This window comes from Apteryx mantelli, chromosome 2 (assembly GCF_036417845.1).
Source record: "Apteryx mantelli isolate bAptMan1 chromosome 2, bAptMan1.hap1, whole genome shotgun sequence".
NCBI lineage: Eukaryota > Metazoa > Chordata > Aves > Apterygiformes > Apterygidae > Apteryx > Apteryx mantelli.
The window spans coordinates 12,573,759-12,592,474 of NC_089979.1; the positions used below are offsets into that span (position 1 = coordinate 12,573,759).

The 18,716-nt window shown below is 42.9% G+C and overlaps 1 protein-coding gene across 2 annotated transcripts in view; it reads left to right on the forward strand.

Annotated features, from left to right (window-relative positions):
• The first annotated feature begins 3,257 nt into the window (after positions 1-3,257).
• The window catches only part of TMEM65 (transmembrane protein 65), a 34,149-nt gene continuing 18,690 nt past the window's right edge, over positions 3,258-18,716 (forward strand). The window contains exons 1-2 of one of the 2 annotated variants that reach the window (XM_067290180.1): positions 3,258-3,652; positions 6,607-6,846. In XM_067290180.1, the coding sequence (XP_067146281.1) occupies positions 3,301-3,652; positions 6,607-6,846 (592 nt within the window). In that variant the 5' untranslated portion in view covers positions 3,258-3,300. The remainder of the gene's footprint in view (positions 3,653-6,606; positions 6,847-18,716) is intronic. The other variant, XM_067290179.1, reaches the window with a different exon arrangement.

Genomic DNA, 18,716 nt, shown 5'->3' on the forward strand with positions numbered 1-18,716 from the left:
CAATAGATATAGGAGCTCTGTGGAAGTCTTTTTGTGCTTTCCTGCAATTTTTAGAAGGGCTTGCAGAAATTCTGTTAAAGATGGTTCGCACTTTTCTGCTGATTCCTACATAATCATTTTTCCAGCCTTTATGGTTGAACACTGACAAATTTTCCACATAGCATTTTAAAAAACTTCCCCCTAGTTCTGTCACTTGGTCTGTAAACCAGCTTTATTAGTTTGGTGACTCATAAAATAAGTCCTGTTAGAAAAAAATTAACCTATCAGCAAGAAAACAAGAAAATAAAGAGAAACTTCTGCATTTTTCAGAACACTGTGAGAAATATGTATTTCAGCAGATTCACAAGCTCTGCTGGAGTGTCAGGGACTAATGAAAGTTACTCTACAACACCTCCTGAATCGAACTAAAGAGACTGTTTCATTAATTAAAGTGTCAGTTTAGCCAATGGCTTCAATTTCACTTTCTCACAAAATAAAAGTTCCAACAGTGAAAGATGGAAAAAAACCTATTAGGTCATCTAGTCCATTCCCTGTCATTGCAGACTAGTTCCTCCGAAGACGTTTTTGTTACAATTTGTTCAATGCAATTTTAAAGGCTTGGAAAGACATAATTCATGGCTTCAACCCACAGAAGAATCTGCAGTCTGTCAGATCCTGAAAGATGATCTCTATCTTGACATACAGGTACTGATTTTATTTTCTTAATATTATTGTAACATGTCTACTTAAATAATGTCCTCGCAACATCTATGTAAGGTTGGTATTTCTATACTGCAAATACCTAAAGGTAGCCAATGTTGTAAACTCCCAGTTCTTTGTCACTGATTTCATTTTCATTTCATCACAGCTGCACATTGGCACAAGGTCCTGCTTGCAAGAAATTCTTTTAGATCGGTGTGATAGATTGCCAGCCCCTTGGGACAAAGAAATTCTCTCTTTGAGTGTTTAATAACATTTGTGATGTCAAAACTTCCCAGGAATAATCCAAATGTAATCACCTTTTGCAATAGATGTACAGCACGGTTGGAACGGGCTGTGTTGGCAGGAAGTCTCCTTTTCTTGCCAGTTACTGGTGTTCCTTCTTTGCTCCATCTTTGTGTTCTGGTGCAGTCAAGCTAGGTGAAAATGAAGCAGTTATGCCATCGTTTTGCAATATGATAAAACTTGCATTACAGTCTGACAAGCAGACTTAAGGACGTACCTGATCTTTCCTAATAAAGCATCCCATGGTCTTACGAAGTGGAGAGTACTTTATCTCAGATTCACAGATTTTAAATCTTTCAAATTTTAATCTGTTTATCTAATTAACTCTTTTGAGACCTCTGATAAATCTAAAGTCACCACTAAATTTTGATTTCTTTACAACCTAAACAGGCATAAGAAAAAGGAAGAAACTGAAGTTGAAAAATTATTTTAGCTGAAATGAATTTTAATTTATTGTCAAGACTGTGATCAAATCAGAAATCTATCTAATGGAAGCTTTGAAGTTTTGGGCATCTGAAAAGTTTTTTTTTTCCTATTTTTCTGATGACACTTTTTGAGATTTTTGGCAATCCCATTCCATGTTTGGCCTTTTTGTGTGGAAGCTTCCATTTTTATTGAAAAAGCTATTTGATTAAGAATTTTTAATAGCATCTTTGAACAGACTTGTATAAACTCTATTGTTACAGTTCTGTGAAGTGAAAAATATTACTGATTGCCACACAGCTCCTGAAGAGCAGCAGAAGGTACAGTGCTTTCACTAAACCATCTGGGAAGCTAAATAGAGTTCTGAGTATTATCAGAGGCTTAGTGGCTATGAATCAGGAGTAAGCACTGGAAGAAAGAAATAGAGAAGTGTAACGGATTTGTCTTGCAGGCAGAGAATGGTTCAGAATCAGTGTCTGTGAGCTGCAAGACAAAAACGCGTTTAACTGGAAATACTAGCCAACACCCATCTACTATTTCTCTAACAGGGTGAAAAGTATAACATCATATATCCAGACCTTTGTGGTCTGTCTGCTGTATTTCTGCGCTCACTTGTTTCTCCCTCTCGATAGTACACATGCTATATATAAACATCCATAACGCTGAACACGTACTCTAGGGGTGAAGCCTCTATTTATTATGAGATCTTTGCCTCAATACCACGTTTTAAGTCTGCGGCTGTGGAAGCGGGGGGAAAACGCTGCCTTTGCGGTTACACTTTTAACCTCGCGCCGCCGAGCAGAGGAGAAGCGGCCGCCGGGAGGGCAGCGGTCGCCCCTGCTGACGAGACCGTCCGCCCCGGCCTCCCCCGCCGGGAGTCCCTTACCTGGCGTTCACATTGGACAAATAACAATGGATTTTAAGTGAGCCCCTTCGGCTGTGGCTCTTCAGGTTCTTTGCAGCCTAATTACACAACCCAATAACTTCTGCACAGTGTTTTGAAAGAACGATGGAACCTAAAGCAACCCCGAGTGCAGGATATGCATCCAGGGAATTGTTTGGGCCTCACGGCAGAACGTTTAAGAAGTAGTTGAAAAAAAGCCTCAGTTCCTTCAAGATGTAAACCGTAATTGTCCTAAACGTGTATTTTTTTTTAAATCATATCAGATGGTTTAAAGACAATGCCAGTCGATTAAATTTAAAAATACAAATGTTATATACAGCTAGTTACATGTATTAAAACAAAACCTGAAGCGTTTTGTTTTAATAGCTTGTAACGCCCTAAAGGCAAAGGCCCGGAGAACAAAACGGGAAAGAGGAGCGACACTTGCTCGTGCTGCTGTCACCAACCCGCCGCGACGCCGCGGACGGGCGCGAGCCGGGATCGCGTTGCCGATGCCGCGAGCGAGTCTCACGCGCTAACCGAAACGTTAACAGCGGTGACGTTACTCAGAGTCGGGGTTATTAGTATTTGCGATGTGAGGGTGCCGTTCCCCTTCTGAAAGGACGCCAGCGCGCCCCGGCCACGCTCGGAGGGCAGCGCCGCCGCCGCTCGCCCCGCCCCGCCCCTGACTAACCCGGCCGCCGCCGCGGCCCGGCCCTGAGGGGGCGCCGCAGCCCGCCCTGCGCCGGCCGTTGCCCCGCGCCGCGCCGCGCATGCGCGGAGCCGCCCCTGGGCGGCCGCCTGCCCGCCCGGCGGCGCGGCGCGGCGCGGAGGGGCGGGGCGGGGCGGGGCGCAGCGGCAGCGCTGCTGGCGGGAGCGGCGGCGGCGGTGGCGGGGCGGTGACTGGCTGCGCCGCCCCGGCCCGCCCCGCCCCGGCCCGCGAGCAGCGCGCCGCGCCCGCAGGCGGCGAGCGGAGCCGGCGGCCCGAGCGCCGCGCCTTCCCCTGCCCCATGTCGGCGTGGCTCAGCCGGGCGGCGCTGCGGCTGGGGCGGCCGGGGGGCCCCGCCGCCGCCGCCGCGCCCTCCGCCTCCTCCTGCCTGGGCTCGCTGCGGGGCCCGCCGCGCTGCTGCTGCCGCCGCCGCCTGGGCACCCTGCGCGGCGGCGGCGGCGGCGCGGAGGGGCTGCTGCTGGCGCGGGCGGCGCCGCCCGGGCGGGCGCTGGGCACGCACCCGCGGAAGGAGCCCATGGAGGCGCTGAACACGACGCAGGGGGCCCGCGACTTCATCTACAGCCTGCACTCCACCGAGCGGAGCTGCCTGCTGCGGGAGCTGCACCGCTTCGAGTCCATCGCCATCGCCCAAGGTGAGCGGCCCCGGCCCGCCCGGCCCGGCCCGGCCCGCGGCGCTGCCTCGCCCCGGGCTCCGCGGCGGGGGGGCGCCCGGGGTCCGGGGTCGCGGGGGGGCCGAGGCCGCGGCGGGGCGGGGCGGGGCGGGGCGGCGCCTCCTCCGCCCGGGTTTGGCGGCGGGTCCGGCCCGGCCCGGCCCGGCTGTGGCGGCGCCGCGCGAGGCGCCGCGGCGGGACACGCGCGGCCGCCCCCGAACTAGCGGCACCCGGCGTCGAGTGTCGCTTCTGGAGGCATCTGCGGCGCCCTTCCGCCGCGGGACCTCGTCAGGAAGGCTCCCGACGGGAAGGGCTCTCGCCGCCGGCCCGGCGGCGCCTTGGCTGCGGCTCCCCCTCGGGGCGGCCGGGCCGCTGCTCCGCGAGCCCCGTGGCGCCGACGCCTCCCCGCGCCCGAGCGCTCCGCTGCCTGCGTTGCCCGCTGCCTGGGCCCGCTGGCACGGGCGGGGCGCGCGCCGGGGAGGCGCAGGGAGCCTCTGGCCCAGGGCACCGCAGCATCAGTTAGAACAGCTCACAGAGTGCTTTTATTTATTTACTTACTTATTTTGAGCCAGCTGTGCTTGCAAACTTGTTCTCCGACAGAACAATAAGCCTGAGAAAATCAAATCCTGTTAATCACCAGCTCCGCGTTTTTGCCTCTGATGCTTAGCTGTAATTTATGGTAGCTATTACAGCTAAGATGACGGCAGATACGTAAGAAATCAGTGTGCGTTTGGCCTAGGCCTCCTTGTGACTTTGATAGTGGCGTGCCCTTGGAAAGGGCATTTCTGTGGCTTGTAGCTGTTCTGTACATGCCTCGGAGAAACCTCACGGGGGGCAGAAAACAGTCCCACGGTGCAGCCATAGGAATGCTGCTTTCTTGAGGTAAAATGACCTTTTCAGGTACCTCTTCATTTTTGTTTATAGTACACTATTGCATAGAAACACTAGTGTTTCCAGTCAGAGCAAGAGTAGTTCACTTAAACACTTTTTTAGGAGCAGTAGTAGTGTTTTCCAGAGCGATGTATAAAGTGACTGTATTTGTTTTCCAGCATAGCAGGCAGTATTCTTTAAGCTGTAAGTTGACACTAACTTTTGAATACTAACAACTAATACTCTTCCAAAATAGATCCTTATCAGCTTATGGAGGGTTCTTGCCAAAAGGTTTTTTGTGAGTTTCTATCTCAGCAGTTACTGCTCAGGTAAAACTGGTTGCTCACAGTGTTTCTGTGCAACTGGAGGATCGTGTTGTGGATTTCAAAATGAATCTTTGAAATGTATTTTAGTATAACATCTCAAGATTTACATAGAGATAATTCAACAGATGGTCTTATTTAATATCTTGTTGCTCAGTTACTGTTAGATACAGTATGAAAGTCTGTTTCTATAAAATCGTGTGACTACCTGCTAATTTAGGATTTAGAAGACTGAGTAACAAAAGCATTAATTTGAGTTTGGAAACTTAACTGCTTCATAAACTACAGATTTATTTCAGCAGTAGAAGTTCCAATTCACTTGTGCCAGAAGTTATCATTTCATATCAGAGATCATTTCAATAAAAGCTCAGCTGTGTGCTTTCCACTCTCACTGATAAGGATTGCACAGAGTGTAATAACTCTGAGGCCTCAGTCCTTCCAGCCAAATTCTTGATCTGCCCAAATAGTAATTTGATGAGATGCTTTGAGAATTAACTTTTTCTTTTAGCCCGCTCTAGTGAGGCCGTTGCCACAATGGCCACTGTCAGCTTTTAACTTTAAGCAATGATATTTCTTGACATGTTTTAAAAAACATCGACGGACTCCCTAGAAGCCCATCTTGGTTATGAAGAGATGCTGGAGGTCCGGTGAATTAAGATTACTTTTTTTGGTCTAATCCTTAATTTTTAAACTGTAGTAAACACCTGTTGTACATTCCCTGATGTTCTTGGGAACTAAAAGCACATTTATCATGAACAGGAGAAGAAACACGACACAGAAATCATTCAACACAGTTAAAATAGGTGCTCTGCTTTCAGTAGATGCTCCCATGGTAGCACTGGATTCTCCCTTGGTGTTCATATATTCAAGCTGTTCAGGGCTAATGAAGGAAGGGAATTGTGCTGAAAGGAGCCCTTGTATGGGCTGTATTGCCAATAGCTGTTTTCTTTAGAGAGTCGGTATTGTCAGAATTCAGATCTTATGTGAGGACAGTTTAATGCACGCATTTAGAGCGGCCGCCACTCTCTACTCCAGTTTTCTAGCAGATAAAAATACAGCTTCAGCATGAAGTAGTGACAAATGCACGCAGAGGGAGTAAAAGGTCTGCACTGGAAAGAAAATGATATGGCTACCTGGTTAGATGGTGGTACTTTATGTGCTTTATTATGACTAGATACTGTTTTGTATGTTTAGTTAAAATAATGATTGCATAGGAATAGTCTAACTGGTTACAGGGGTTGTGATTGTGAGTGGCAAATGGGGGCGGGGAGGGAGAGGTATTTGTTCCTCACTTCCCGTGTACTTTCTTCAGTCTGCTTGTGTCACTTCTGATTTTGATAACTGCTGAGCTCAATCTAGATGAAATGATTTTGATGATGTGTTTCAGCCCTGTCTTCTTAATCTGTGACAGCATGCTGTAGCTTTGGGTAGTTGATTCTTTAGATTAATTTTACTCTGGTGTTCATTTCCCATGAAAGTGATCCAAATGCAGCCTTCTAATTTACTTATCTATCTGCTGAGTAAATTCCTATAACCCTTTTGAGTCTGGGGAATCAGCCTCTCCTCAATCGTGAAAGGTGTAAGCAGTTCTGCTGCTCTGTGCACTTAAGCTTGTTTCACACTTGTGATCTTCTCATACTTCTATATGGAAAGGGAGGTCTTAATCCATGCCCTTCTTAACACAGTCCTTATTGGGGTAAGTTTTGACCTTCTTCCTTCACTACCTCTTCTGTGCCCTAACAGACCCCATATCAGCTAGGGGAAGCTGTCAGCAATATGGGGAGACCTGGGCACATCAAGAACCAAAAGGGGCCTGTTCCTCAGGCCGTGCGCAGGCCTACCACCAGAAGGACGCAGTTTCATCAACTAATTGCCCTAGCGCGAAATATGACAGGACACACTATCTGTGGCCTCCGCTAATGGTAGAGGCTGCAGGGAAACCCATCCTTTGCCACGGCTCCTACGCGGAAGAACGGTCCTCAGGTAGGTGAGTCATAGCTGTTGACCTTTAAGTTAGGTGAGTCTGAAGTGTTTTGAAACTTAACACATCTGTTTGTACTGTAGTCACAAAACCTGTAGATGGGGAGAGGCTTGTCACAGGGTAGCGTGTTCCTGTCACCTCATCATCAAGTGTCGTACCTGGAAAACATCTGGGTATTTACAGCTTCCAGCACTAGCAGCTGGTTTGAACAGTTTAGCTTCATGAAAGCACTTGAAATTTGATGTGTTAATAAAAGCTGAGGTTCTTCTGTTTGTTTTAATGCTTCAGTGAGAAAACTTTTATCTGTGAGCTTGCGCTAAAGGATGGCTGTGAAACAGTGCTCACCTGGGAGGTGACACTGAAATAATAGATGTTTTTTGCTTAAGAGAAGCTGAGGGGAAGAGTATGAAACTGAATCTTAATGCAAATGTGTTAGTAGATTTTTTTGCAAAGTGTCCCAATTTAAACTATGATTTCTATCTTGCCAGCTAACTTACAGTTTAGTTGAAGCATGACTAAATTGCTGTTTTCAGTTAAGGAAGCTACAGTCCTTCCTACCTGGACTTATTTTTTTCTTCTTCATGCAGGTCTTTTACTTCTTTTTTTTTCTGTTTTTTGCAATCTTTGAAAGGTGAATAGTTAAGGTTTGTTTTCCCAAGGAGAGGTTTAAAGCAGAGTTTTAAAACTTCAGCTTGTGTTCCTTGTAAGCCTGTCAGCGATGCCAAACAAAGATGATGCATGTGGACTTGAATACAAATAGGTTGTGCTTTCCTGTTTCAGAGTTACAGAAACACTGAAGTGGCGAATTGACAAATTCCTTTTAAGATAAACTCTAGGAGTTCAGCTTTCCTGTTTGTGGAAGCCGTGCCCCATGAGCAAGGTTTAGTTTTGTTGGCAGCAGGTAGTCAGATTCTCCCTCCTGTTCTTACTTTTTTAAGCGAGGGAGATGAAAGTACAAAAAAACTTACTGGCAATCTGGAGAATGATTTAATGCCTATGTCCTTCTTTAGCAATTTTCCATTATAAGAGAGTAGTTTTGAAGAGAAGGTGTAACTTCTTTTTAGGGAAAGGTGATTACATTCAGATTTTCTCCCTTAAATTTCCAGCGTATGTTATGAAGCGATTCATAAAAGCACTTCTAAGCAGTGCAGCAAGCCCAGTAGCACGGGGGGAAATTGTTGAAGGCTTTGACTTTCTTAGGTAAGAAATATTAAACACAGGGAAATAAAGGCACAGCAGACATGCTAAGGGTGCTGTTGTTCTTAAATGTGTATTGGGTTAAAATATCCTTATGTCCAGATGTAACACTTTCTCATTAATAATACTAACACATTGGGTATCTGGTGTCTCTAGAAATATCAAGTCTTGGTATTGATAGTTATTTCTCATCTTTGCTGCAAAGATGGGAAAACAGTTTCTGTTGGAATTACATATGTACATTGAACACAAAGTTCTTTGAAAGCACCAAGTTGCATTTTATCATTTAATGGAAGTTTCTGTAATGTGTTCACTAAATAAAAGGAAACTCAAGCCTTTTGTAGTTGCTTGTTTCTCCTGTTGAGGTTGTGTATTAACTGGAAAACACGCAAAAGCTGAGTAGCAAGGCAGTCCTGGCCGTTGGTTGTGTTGCACAGCTGGAGAATGCAGTCTTCAGCTAGACTCCATTTGAAGGCAGTGGCATGCCACACCACATACGTATTAATAAATAATCTGACCAAACTGGTGCATTCTGATGGGAAAATATTCAAAAGCTCAAGTATTGTGCTTATCTTTGTAAGAATGTTAGCACTGCTTGGTAAAGGGCGCCACCTCCATGCATTCGAAAGGGTTGACAGCTGGGGCAAGATCTTCCTGAGGGAATTGCAAGCTTTCGGCCGATGTTAGGTGACATCTTATTTTGGCGTCAGAATAATCATCTCTGTTTTGTGGTTTGGTGTAAAATTTATGAACTCTCCCGTTTATTGGAACAGCCTAAGGAATAATAGAGCCTAGGTACCACTATTTCAGTAACTTTTAAAGAAAAATTAATTTAACTGAAGTTCTTAATCTCTTTAAGCATGATCCAGTATGAAAAATGATTTCTGTTTTGTGTGGGTCCGACACCTCTTTCTGATATGAACAAACCAGTTCATCCGATGTGATGGTTTAGATATCACTCTTTTTAGTACCTCTTTTTGGTAGAACTTAATCTGTGTTAACCCAGCAGAGCAGAATTTGATCCTGCTGGGATTGCTTGCTATCTTGTTTAACAACTGATTTTTACAGTGAAGGTAGGAGGGTTCTTGGGTGGACCACTGGTCGCCTGAGATGGGGAGAGGAAGAGACCTTCTTGCTTGTGTGATTTGGTCCCCTCTGTAGGCCTAACATATGCACACAGGTGAACTGAGCTGTGTATGGAGAAGGACCACCTGCCTCTGTCTTGCTGTGACCTAGGTTAGAAATTTTTTTTTTTATTTTTATTTTGTTTGATTGCTATTCTAGCAAAAGGTCTTCTGGCAGACTGCTGGTAAACATGCAGTTTGGCAGACTGAAGTGCTCTGTCAAGCTGATAAAATGACAAACCTTGCAGCTTGCCTGTGTGCAATTCCTTTGTGTTCTTAGGCCGTCGCAGTGCACACCAAGCCTTCTGCTAATCTCACTTCTGAGTCCAAAATACTCAGTGATGATGGGAATAAGGTGTTTCAGATGGAAATACATACTACTTATCGCTTTTGTTCAAACTCAGGGAGCCCCTATGTGAAGGCAGAGTGCAAAAGAAGGAGTGCTATACAGGCTGTACTGGTTGTTTTAAGTTCTGCGAATGAAACTGTTGTATTTACATAGATGACCACCATGTGAAAATTGTAATGCAAAATGTTTTATTACATGTGATAAAGTAAAATTTATAAAAGCATTTTCACCCCAAAGGCCAGTTAACACTAATATTAAACCCTAGTTATTTACTTAAAATTGATGCTATTTTGTCCCCAAAAATAAGAATGAAGGAATGTTAAGTTAGATCTTGCTGCAGCTGTTCTGGCACAGTATTTTTCTGAAAGGAAAAATCATAAGGCCCTTAGCTGTCACATGCTTCTGTATCTATAATACTCGGCGTTTGGCTTTCCCAGGCCTCCTTGCCGAAGAGCAGAGTCCTGCTTTCTGCTCTGTTCAGAGAACAAGGATGGAGCTTGGCCAGGGAAGCTGAGTCTTGCTTCTGCAGAGAGCTCACCAGGCAGTTACATAAATGGTGTGACCAGGGAAAACCTCATTGATCAGATAACTCTGCAACTACTCTGTCGAGTAATAGATAGAGGTGGGAGTCCACCCCCTTTTTCTCCCTTGGTTAATTTTTCACTTATTATAAAACCTACCTCAAATTTTTTTTTTAGATTTTTTTTTTTTCTTTCATCCTGTCTGAAGAACGTGGGTGCCTGTTAAAAGACCAGCTGCATGGGAAGATTTGGACACTGCATGGGGTGGAGTTACCTTAGTTAAAAGACTTAATACTTCTAAAGTCCAGCTGAGAGATACTCTCCATCTCCAAGAAACCTGAAATTGTGAAGAAAAACAAAATAAAATAAAGCAACCCACCCTGAAAGATCCCAAAGCAAAAAAATGAACAAAATCCCATCTACAAAAGATACTCCTAAGCAGTAGAAAATCTCTTATCTCCATTATTCATTCTAGCACTACTGTGCTGTATTAGTCAATTCTACATTTGGTGTCTTTATTCCAATGTACTTTTGTGCTTAAGCTTTAATATAACTAAATGCTTATGATTTATTTGGACTTCCTTTTTAAAGTAATAATAAAACTGCAAATTTAGGTACCTAGAAAGGTTAAATTTTTCATTATGTTGTCATCTCGGCATACATGTAGTATCTCTTAGAAATTAACTGTATATAAATCTTTTCCATTGAGTTTTAACTTCCTTAGAATAAATTTGCTGATTTTCTTTTACCATTTTAAACTCCTGAACATTTTGTTTGTATTAAAAGTCTGCTTGTGAGCTGTATTCTGTCTGTGCTAATATAGATAGCACTTTGGGAAAAGGCTGTACATATATTGCTTAACTATTAGAAGGGACTGAGGTTTGATGCCAATAAGCAACAGCATTGGATGTTGGTCCCTTGTAGTATAACGAGCCTGAAACTATGCTCTAAAAATGTCTAATATCACTGTAACTGTCCACCTTTAAACCACATTAAGCAAGGTACTGTTTGCTGAAGTTCATGTTGTTCTTGCTCTTGTGGTTTAGTTTTCTTCCCCCTTCTGTAATTTTACTTACCTGTGTAACTTAACAAAATTGGTTCTAGTCTGCATTCTCTGCTTAAACGCAGGAACTTGGCCATGTGTTTCTGCGGAGAAAAGCCTGCAAGCATCTCAAGATCAAGCAGTGAAATCAGGGAAGACTAAAGAGAACCCAGTCTCCTTATTGTTTGTAAAGGCTCTTTCCTTGCTGGCAGATACTCCAGTATTAATTGGAATGTTTTAAATAATGACTTATTACTGTCTTGCTTTTGAAAAATTTTAGCATCCAGATATCCTAAACCACGGTTACCATTTGAGAAGCCAGCGAAGGAGGTAGTATCACCAGAGACGACCAGTACTTTTGGTACAGTAAAAAAAAAAAAAAAAAAAAAAGTTTGTTTGCTAAGACACAGCATTGCATAAGGCCAGCAAACTGCTGGTTTGACAACCTTTCTGCTTGCTTGTTTTGATGCAGCTGGCATGTATTGCTACCAGAAATAAAAGTTCACAATTTTCCTTTATTTAAATTAATATAAAGACTTCAGTCTCTGTCTGTGATTCCCCTAATACTCTGGAGACTTATTGTTGATGTGACTGGAGAAGTGTTTCATGTCCTGGTCTTGTGGAAAGTCTTCTGAGCTATACCATAATTTCTAGAAAATACTGAATTGACTGAGATTGCTGACTGAGAGTGCTGTGTTTGCTTTAAGAAGCTCAGTGTCATCTATGTTCAGCTATGCTAAGTGTCATTATGTGTTTTCCTAGGAAAGTGCTGTGCATTAAATTACATGGTCCAAATGCAATACAGAAATGCTATTACTGCTATATTTAATGCTATCTATAAAAATATAATTTAGTTAACTGTCTTTGCCCATCTCTGTAATTAATATTTTGAGCAATGTGAAATAGAATATTGCTCAAATCAAAATTTATTTTCCAAATTTTGCATGTGTTCAAGCATGTGATATATCCAAAGTAGTTGTCATGCACAAGCATTTTTTTTAGATCTTGAATTAAATTACCAAACCTTGAGCCATTATTCTTCAAATGTCATGCATAAAATAATACATTTATAGCCATTGGAAGTAAGATTTTTTTTTTTTAATTATCTCTTCTGGTTTGAGGAGTGCTTTTGACTTAGGCATTTTACAGTAACTTGAACATTTTAGAGTCCTAGATTAGAAACACTTTGATCTTCATGTTATAGGTATAAATGAAATGGAGCATGTATATTCTGTGAATATAGAGGCCTATTTTAGTGTGTAATCTAAATTAAAAGAAAATCAAGTTTCATTTGGTTCAATCAGTTTACTTAAAGAAATTACTTAAAGCTTACTCATTTCAGCTGAAAACTCAGCTCTACTCTGTCTTATTTAATCAATGTGAGTATGGAACTATGGAGACAGCTTATGTCTCTGGGAGAAAATGTTTTATAAAAGACAAAGTAAATGGCAAAATAAGATAATTACACTGCTTGCATGATATACTTCAGGAATTTGTCTTGGATCTCCCTGGCTCAGTTTATTTTTTGCCTGTAGAGAAGTGGCTCAGATTGGAGAAAGCTGGATTTGAGAGGGCTTGCATGCACACACGCGACCCCTCCCCCCCCCACTTTTCTTTCTTTCTTCTTAAATTAGCATGGTGTTATTTCAAAAATGTGAGAGCAAATGTTCTTGTTTCCATTTTGCTGCTGTTTGAGAACTTCCTTTAATACCTAAGATGCCTGCTGGAATTCTTGGGCTGTGCGCTAACATCGCCTGAAACTAAACCCTCGTCTCCTTCGAAACACAGCAAGGTTTTGAAGGCAAAGCCCCCAAAATACCCATTTTAATCCAGTAGAATGGATATTTCATTCAAAACCATGTGATATGAAATCATGGGTGTTTTTCATGTGTTCGTTTGCATTATTTTGGATGCTTAGATTTTGGTATGTTAATTATTAATAAAGCATCCTCTCTAGCAGCCGTAACGCACATTATTCAGTCCTGCTACTTGTTACACCTTGTTTGCTGCGTCATTTGCCAGTTTGCACTTGTATGTGATGAACTCATCATGTTCTTTGCTTTTTTTGGGTACTTTTTGAATTTCTTGTGTTTAATTTCCACGATCTGCATCACACTTTGGCAAATTCCAACAGGTTGTTTTTTAGCATACGTGTTTCTCTCTGGATTATAATGAGCAAACGGGAGCATATTTGAACATCTGTGTGTTTAGAGATTGGGCATGTTCTGTGGCAGCCCTCTTATCACCTTAAAACAGGCCTAAGAAGAAGCTTTCTTGTTTTCTTCTCTCCTGTTTCTTGTACCCAGGGACATAATCCTTTCTCAACACACTTGCTAAATACTTTGTAGCTTTTAGGGATTTAGTGTATGTACCATAATTTGCTGCCTAGCAGTTGTTGTGCTGCACTTTGGGAAGGAAAATCATTTTCCTGTATATGCGCCAGACATGAGATATTCGCAGAGTTAAAATCTGCCTTACCATGGTTAACGTCTGTTAAGTAAGGCTCCTGCTTGACCGAGGGAGGGACACATTCTTGAAAAATCTTTTTCCTTTCAAAAAGAATGAAAAAGTTTGAGAGAAAGAGGCTTGTACAGTGAGGCCAACTTGGACTGAGAGGAGCTAGAGATATGAGTCTCACTGCGGCCCAGGCTTCGGTTCCAAAGCTCTCTTTGCAGAGGAAGTCTGGGACGTGTAATCTGGACACCGGCAATGCTTTCAAAACCTCCTGGGAAGCCTGCAGACAAGGTTAGGAGGAGAAACGCTCTCTATAAAGTGCAGGAAGTGGTAAGTGATTCTTATCCATGCCCCAGAGAGGAGTGAGTCTGCTTCTTGGTGTGCGGGTGTAAGTAACGTTGAGTTGCTGTGAAACTCTGTCAATGTTCTCTTGGTGTCCGGATGCTCCTTGTGACCCAAAAGATAATTGTTGCACTTCAACCTGTTACGTTTCTGTGCTTGTAAATATAATCAGTTTCTAGTCACTTGTAGCCTTAAAAAAAACTTTGTTCCTGGCTTTCATTAATTGCTCTTTGTAGCATTTGGCTGTGTGCAATGACCTATCCCTTACCTAATAGTGCCCAGCTCTCTATAGCTCATGTTACGTGCAGTGTGTAAATCATCATTCTCCATTTGTATATTATCCCAACTCTTGTGACGAGCTGAATGGATAGGAATTTTGTTTTATTGGCTTTCATGGAAGACTGGAGAGAAATGTGGATGGAACAAACTTTTTTTTCATCCACCTGCTCTTTTAAATGCCCTTAACTTCTATTTTCAGATTACAAATAGCCTTTCAATCCAAGCCATTTCTTTACTTCACTGAGTACCGGCAATGGACTGATTTTTATAAAGCACAAGGAAAGATGTGGTGTCACAAACATAAAATTGACTGTTCACAATATTGCCAGCTTGATCTACATCCATCTTGCCAAATAAATAAGGATTTTGACCAGAGGGCAGGTGTGAGACAAGTCTGACCTTCCTCTTCCCTCCCTCCCTTGCCAAGTTTCCTATTTATTACCTATTTTAGTTTATTTCATTGAGTAAAGTAAAGGCAGCAAGGGAACTAGGTAGCTGCAAAAGTGGCAGTGGTGTTATAAATAACCACCTTGATCACCTTTTCCTCTTTAAAAGGTCAGACAACCTTTTTGTGAAAGTATCTCCCTCTCTCTGAATAGAGTGAATGTAACAAAGGTATGTCTATAGTTCTGATACAGCATAAATAACCAGTGCCAAAGATGACTAGTCTGACTGTCAGATACATGTTACTTGTTGTTTACAACCTCATTTATTATATATGGCTTACTAGAAAGGGAAAAAAAAAACTCTTTGGATTTTGCATGTTTTTCACTGGATTTTTTTCACTGTTAGTTTAGTTCTCTGGATTGGATGCTACGAATGTCTCAGATCAGTCTTGGTTCGAGATGTTGCTTGTTTCAGTTTTTTGGAGTTGGAGACTATATATGGCTGAGTTCCACTGTGGTTTTGTCCAACCTTTTGTAAGAGCTTGAGCTCATTTAATTATTCTTTCCTAACCATGCAGGAGAATGGGCTAACTGATGTGTAGTAGGTGTGTCTTGTCTGTATGGGTGCAGATTCACCATTGGCTTAAGCCAGGCTGTTGCAAAGAGAGAATGTCCCAGTCTTCTCCACTACCCTGAAAACCTCCGGGTGTGCAGTCCCTTTGCGTTTCTCCGTGCTGGCACTAGTATTCTTTGGTAGGTCTAGCCATGTACCTGGCTGAGCACAAGTGCTAGAATAAAGGAAAAGTCCAAAATATATGGTCAAGAAGGAATTTAGGAATGTGAAGAAAAGCATGTCAAATCACCGCTTGCAGCAGCAGCATGAGTTTAGATCACTTCAAGGTACAGTTTTGTATTTGACTTGTGCTTCAGCCTTTCCTTTTGTCTCATGGGAAGTGCTGCAGGGGGATTTCTGCCGCAGGCTGGGGTTCATTCTCTCGTCCCTCAGTGAGGTCTGTGTCACTTATTGCACATATGGTGACTTGCACTAGTGAGCAATACTGTTCAGGTCTCCCATGTTACTTTTTTGGTCTTGTCAAACACCCAGAATTGTATGTGGCGGCACTGTAGACCTCAAAGTTCCTCTGACCTCTAGTGAGTAGGTAGGGAGCTGTCTCTCTTCTCCTTTCCTCTGCCTATCTATTTAGGATCATTCCTCCTGCATCAGTGGCCACCTCTGTGTAGTGCAGTACTTTGCTCCAGAACCATGGGGGAAGGAGTCCTCAGCTTGCCTCACATCCTTCCCCGTCCTCGTTGCTGGAGAAGAGGCTGTGTAACACTACCCAGTTCTGGAGAAGCAGATGGGAATGAGCGGAGGGAAGGATGCTGGAGGCACACTGAGGTCAGGCCCCGCAGGAGAGCATGAAACAGATAGGAGCACAAACTTAATCCAGATCTCCAGTAAATATTGGTGTTACAGGTATGTTGTTGATGCAGGCAATACACAGTTGTCATAGTAGAGGCAACTTTGCGCTGTCATCTTGATAGAAGGGAAATCATGTTAAATAGCTTAGATTCCTTATTTCTTCCCATGTAGAAAACAAAACAGATTTTTTCTGTGTGCAAAAAGCCTTGAGGATTGGGCTGTGGGTTTACATTCATAACTTGCTAATTTGCAAGTTGATTAGCAGAACTATAGGTAGAGGATACAACTTCAGCACTCTCACATAGGAATTTGCTGCTCCCTCACACTTGAAATTGCTGTGAAGGAACAGGAGAAAAAGAACTAACAGTAGTGAAAAAGCAGAAGGGAAAATATGCAAAGTTGAAACAAGAATGTTAAATGACAGAAGCCAATCTCTTAAAGTGTTCATTGCTTAGTGTCAAGGGAAGGTTAATCAACACAGAGGTTAAATAAATGGATCAGATTTGTAGTACTTCATAAAGCAGAAGTCTCAGTGTGGCTTTAGAGAAAGTCTGGGGCACAGCCATACCTTGCAGTAGTGTGACTAGTGCTGAAGCTTGAGTTAGCTCTGCAGTTGGAGGCTGCATAGATGCACTTGTGCTGATTAATCCTGAGCACTGAGCTAATTAGTCCTCCGGGGGGGGGGGGGGGAGGGGGAATCATGCTTACCAAAATGTAGGCATCTCTGCAGAAACACCCATCAGTAGAAGAATTTTTCCTTTGTTGTTTTGCAGAATAAAGGCAATTGCTTGAAACAGTTAATGAACTCAGTGAGAGCTGTTTGCTTATAGACTACGATGCTCTACTCTTCCCTTGTTATCCTCTGCTTTTCCTTATTTATAAGACTTTATAAAATCAACTTTTAGTAACTATGTGAATTTCTTAATCACTTCAGATCGCTCATGAACAGAGTAAAATGTTTTTTAGTAAAACTTAATTCATGTGCAGAATAACTTACTAAATAATGCAGCTGCATAACAATCCAGCAAGTATTCCATGATCTTGTAACTTAAAAGCCAAAAGAAAACATTCGGAGGTCAAGTTCCACGTGAAATGTCTCTTATCTGTTTTTACATTATATTGTATAATATTCATTCCTTCAGCTGTTTGTCAAAGCTGATATTGCATCTTGTTTTTCTCTCTGCAAAGAGTCATGTGTTAAAATCTGACTACTTCCACAAGTGTAGCAAGAAAGCGTGCTAAATTACATGGGGAACGGAAGAGGAAAGGTACCCAAGTGCTCAGCTACCTTTAACATAGGGTTAAGGGTTGAAAAAAGCTTCATTGCTACTGAGTTCTTTATTCATTAGATATTTAATACAGAGAGGTAAAAATTAGCTGAGTGTAATTTATGGCTGGAACTTAAATTATAAATCGTTTTTAACATTATTCTTTTTGCTGATAGGTATTAACAGTTTCTTAAATGCATGTGCGGCTCTCAAGTCCTTGTCTTCATTGCCACAATGCTGTGAGAGTTTAGCAGAGCATAACTACACTTACTGCGAGTCTGTAACTAAATGTTTGGACACCATTCAATTTATCTGTCTGCTCTATTGTTCTGGGTAGGTGTCTCAATTCTGAGACAGATGAAAAGCAAAAACATCTCTGTGCATTCAAAGTCTTTAAAATTGCTTTGGTGAGACTCTTATTTCTGCAGTCTTGCTTCCGAGCTCCTCCTCAGGCAGGGAATGGAATTTTCCATTGCTATAAACTTCAGTGCTCGTTACTTCAAGAAAAGCCCAATACTTACCAGTATGTGGTTTAATAGCAGTTTGCCTTTAGTTTTAGTACAATTCTCTTAAGGGAAAAGAAGGAAGAAAAAAAAAAACACAACCCCCCCCCCCAACCCTTTAAACTTGCTGCTGTCTGTGTCACTGCACAGCAGTAAGTGCCTGTGCATGGTGTTGGCTGTTGGAACGGTTGTTGCCGTCTGCCTGAATGCAGGTGCTGGGGCTGCCGGTACCACGCAGTGTGGGAAGCACTGCTCTTGCCAGCCTTGAATTCACTGCTGTAGTAAGCATTGCCATGGATTTTGCATCTCTTGATATTAATCCAGTAGCTTCTTCTCATTTCCAAGACCCTTAGCCTCTGCAAGAGGCAAAAGCTTGCACTCTGTGCCTGGGAATGACTGTGTAAACGGCAAGTGTATTACAAAAGGCAAGCGAGTGTAGCATGGACCTGGCCCACTGCTGCTTTTGAGGCACAAGCCCTCGTGTTATTAATACATTATGTTTCATGCTAGGGCAGAGAAGGAGGGAGCACCCCGTCCCCTCTTGTTGCTGCACAGGCAGTTGTCAGTAGACTTCTTCCTCCAAAGTTGCACTGCTGCCTACAAATACAGCATGGTTTGCTTGTATTTGAAAGCCAGCACTGCTCTCTGTTCTTCACAAATTACCTTTTTTTTTTTTTCCTTTTCTGGGGAAACAAGTGTGTTTCTGGGCAGGTGAGAGAAAGGCACAAGTGAGAGGCAGGGTGGGAAGCAAACTCATCTCCCTCATCCCTCAAACTCATCTTCCTTCATCACCTTCTCAGATTCCTTTTTAAAAACAGGACCTGGTGGGAACATTGTTAAATAAAGGATCCCTAAATTGTATATATTCCTCCCCAGATATTTCATGAACACTCATATGTAGGCATCAGCAATGCGTAATGTTTTTCTCTTTCAAGGCGAGGAAGGCAGTGTACTAGATCAGATCTCTTTGGCTGTGCTTAGAGC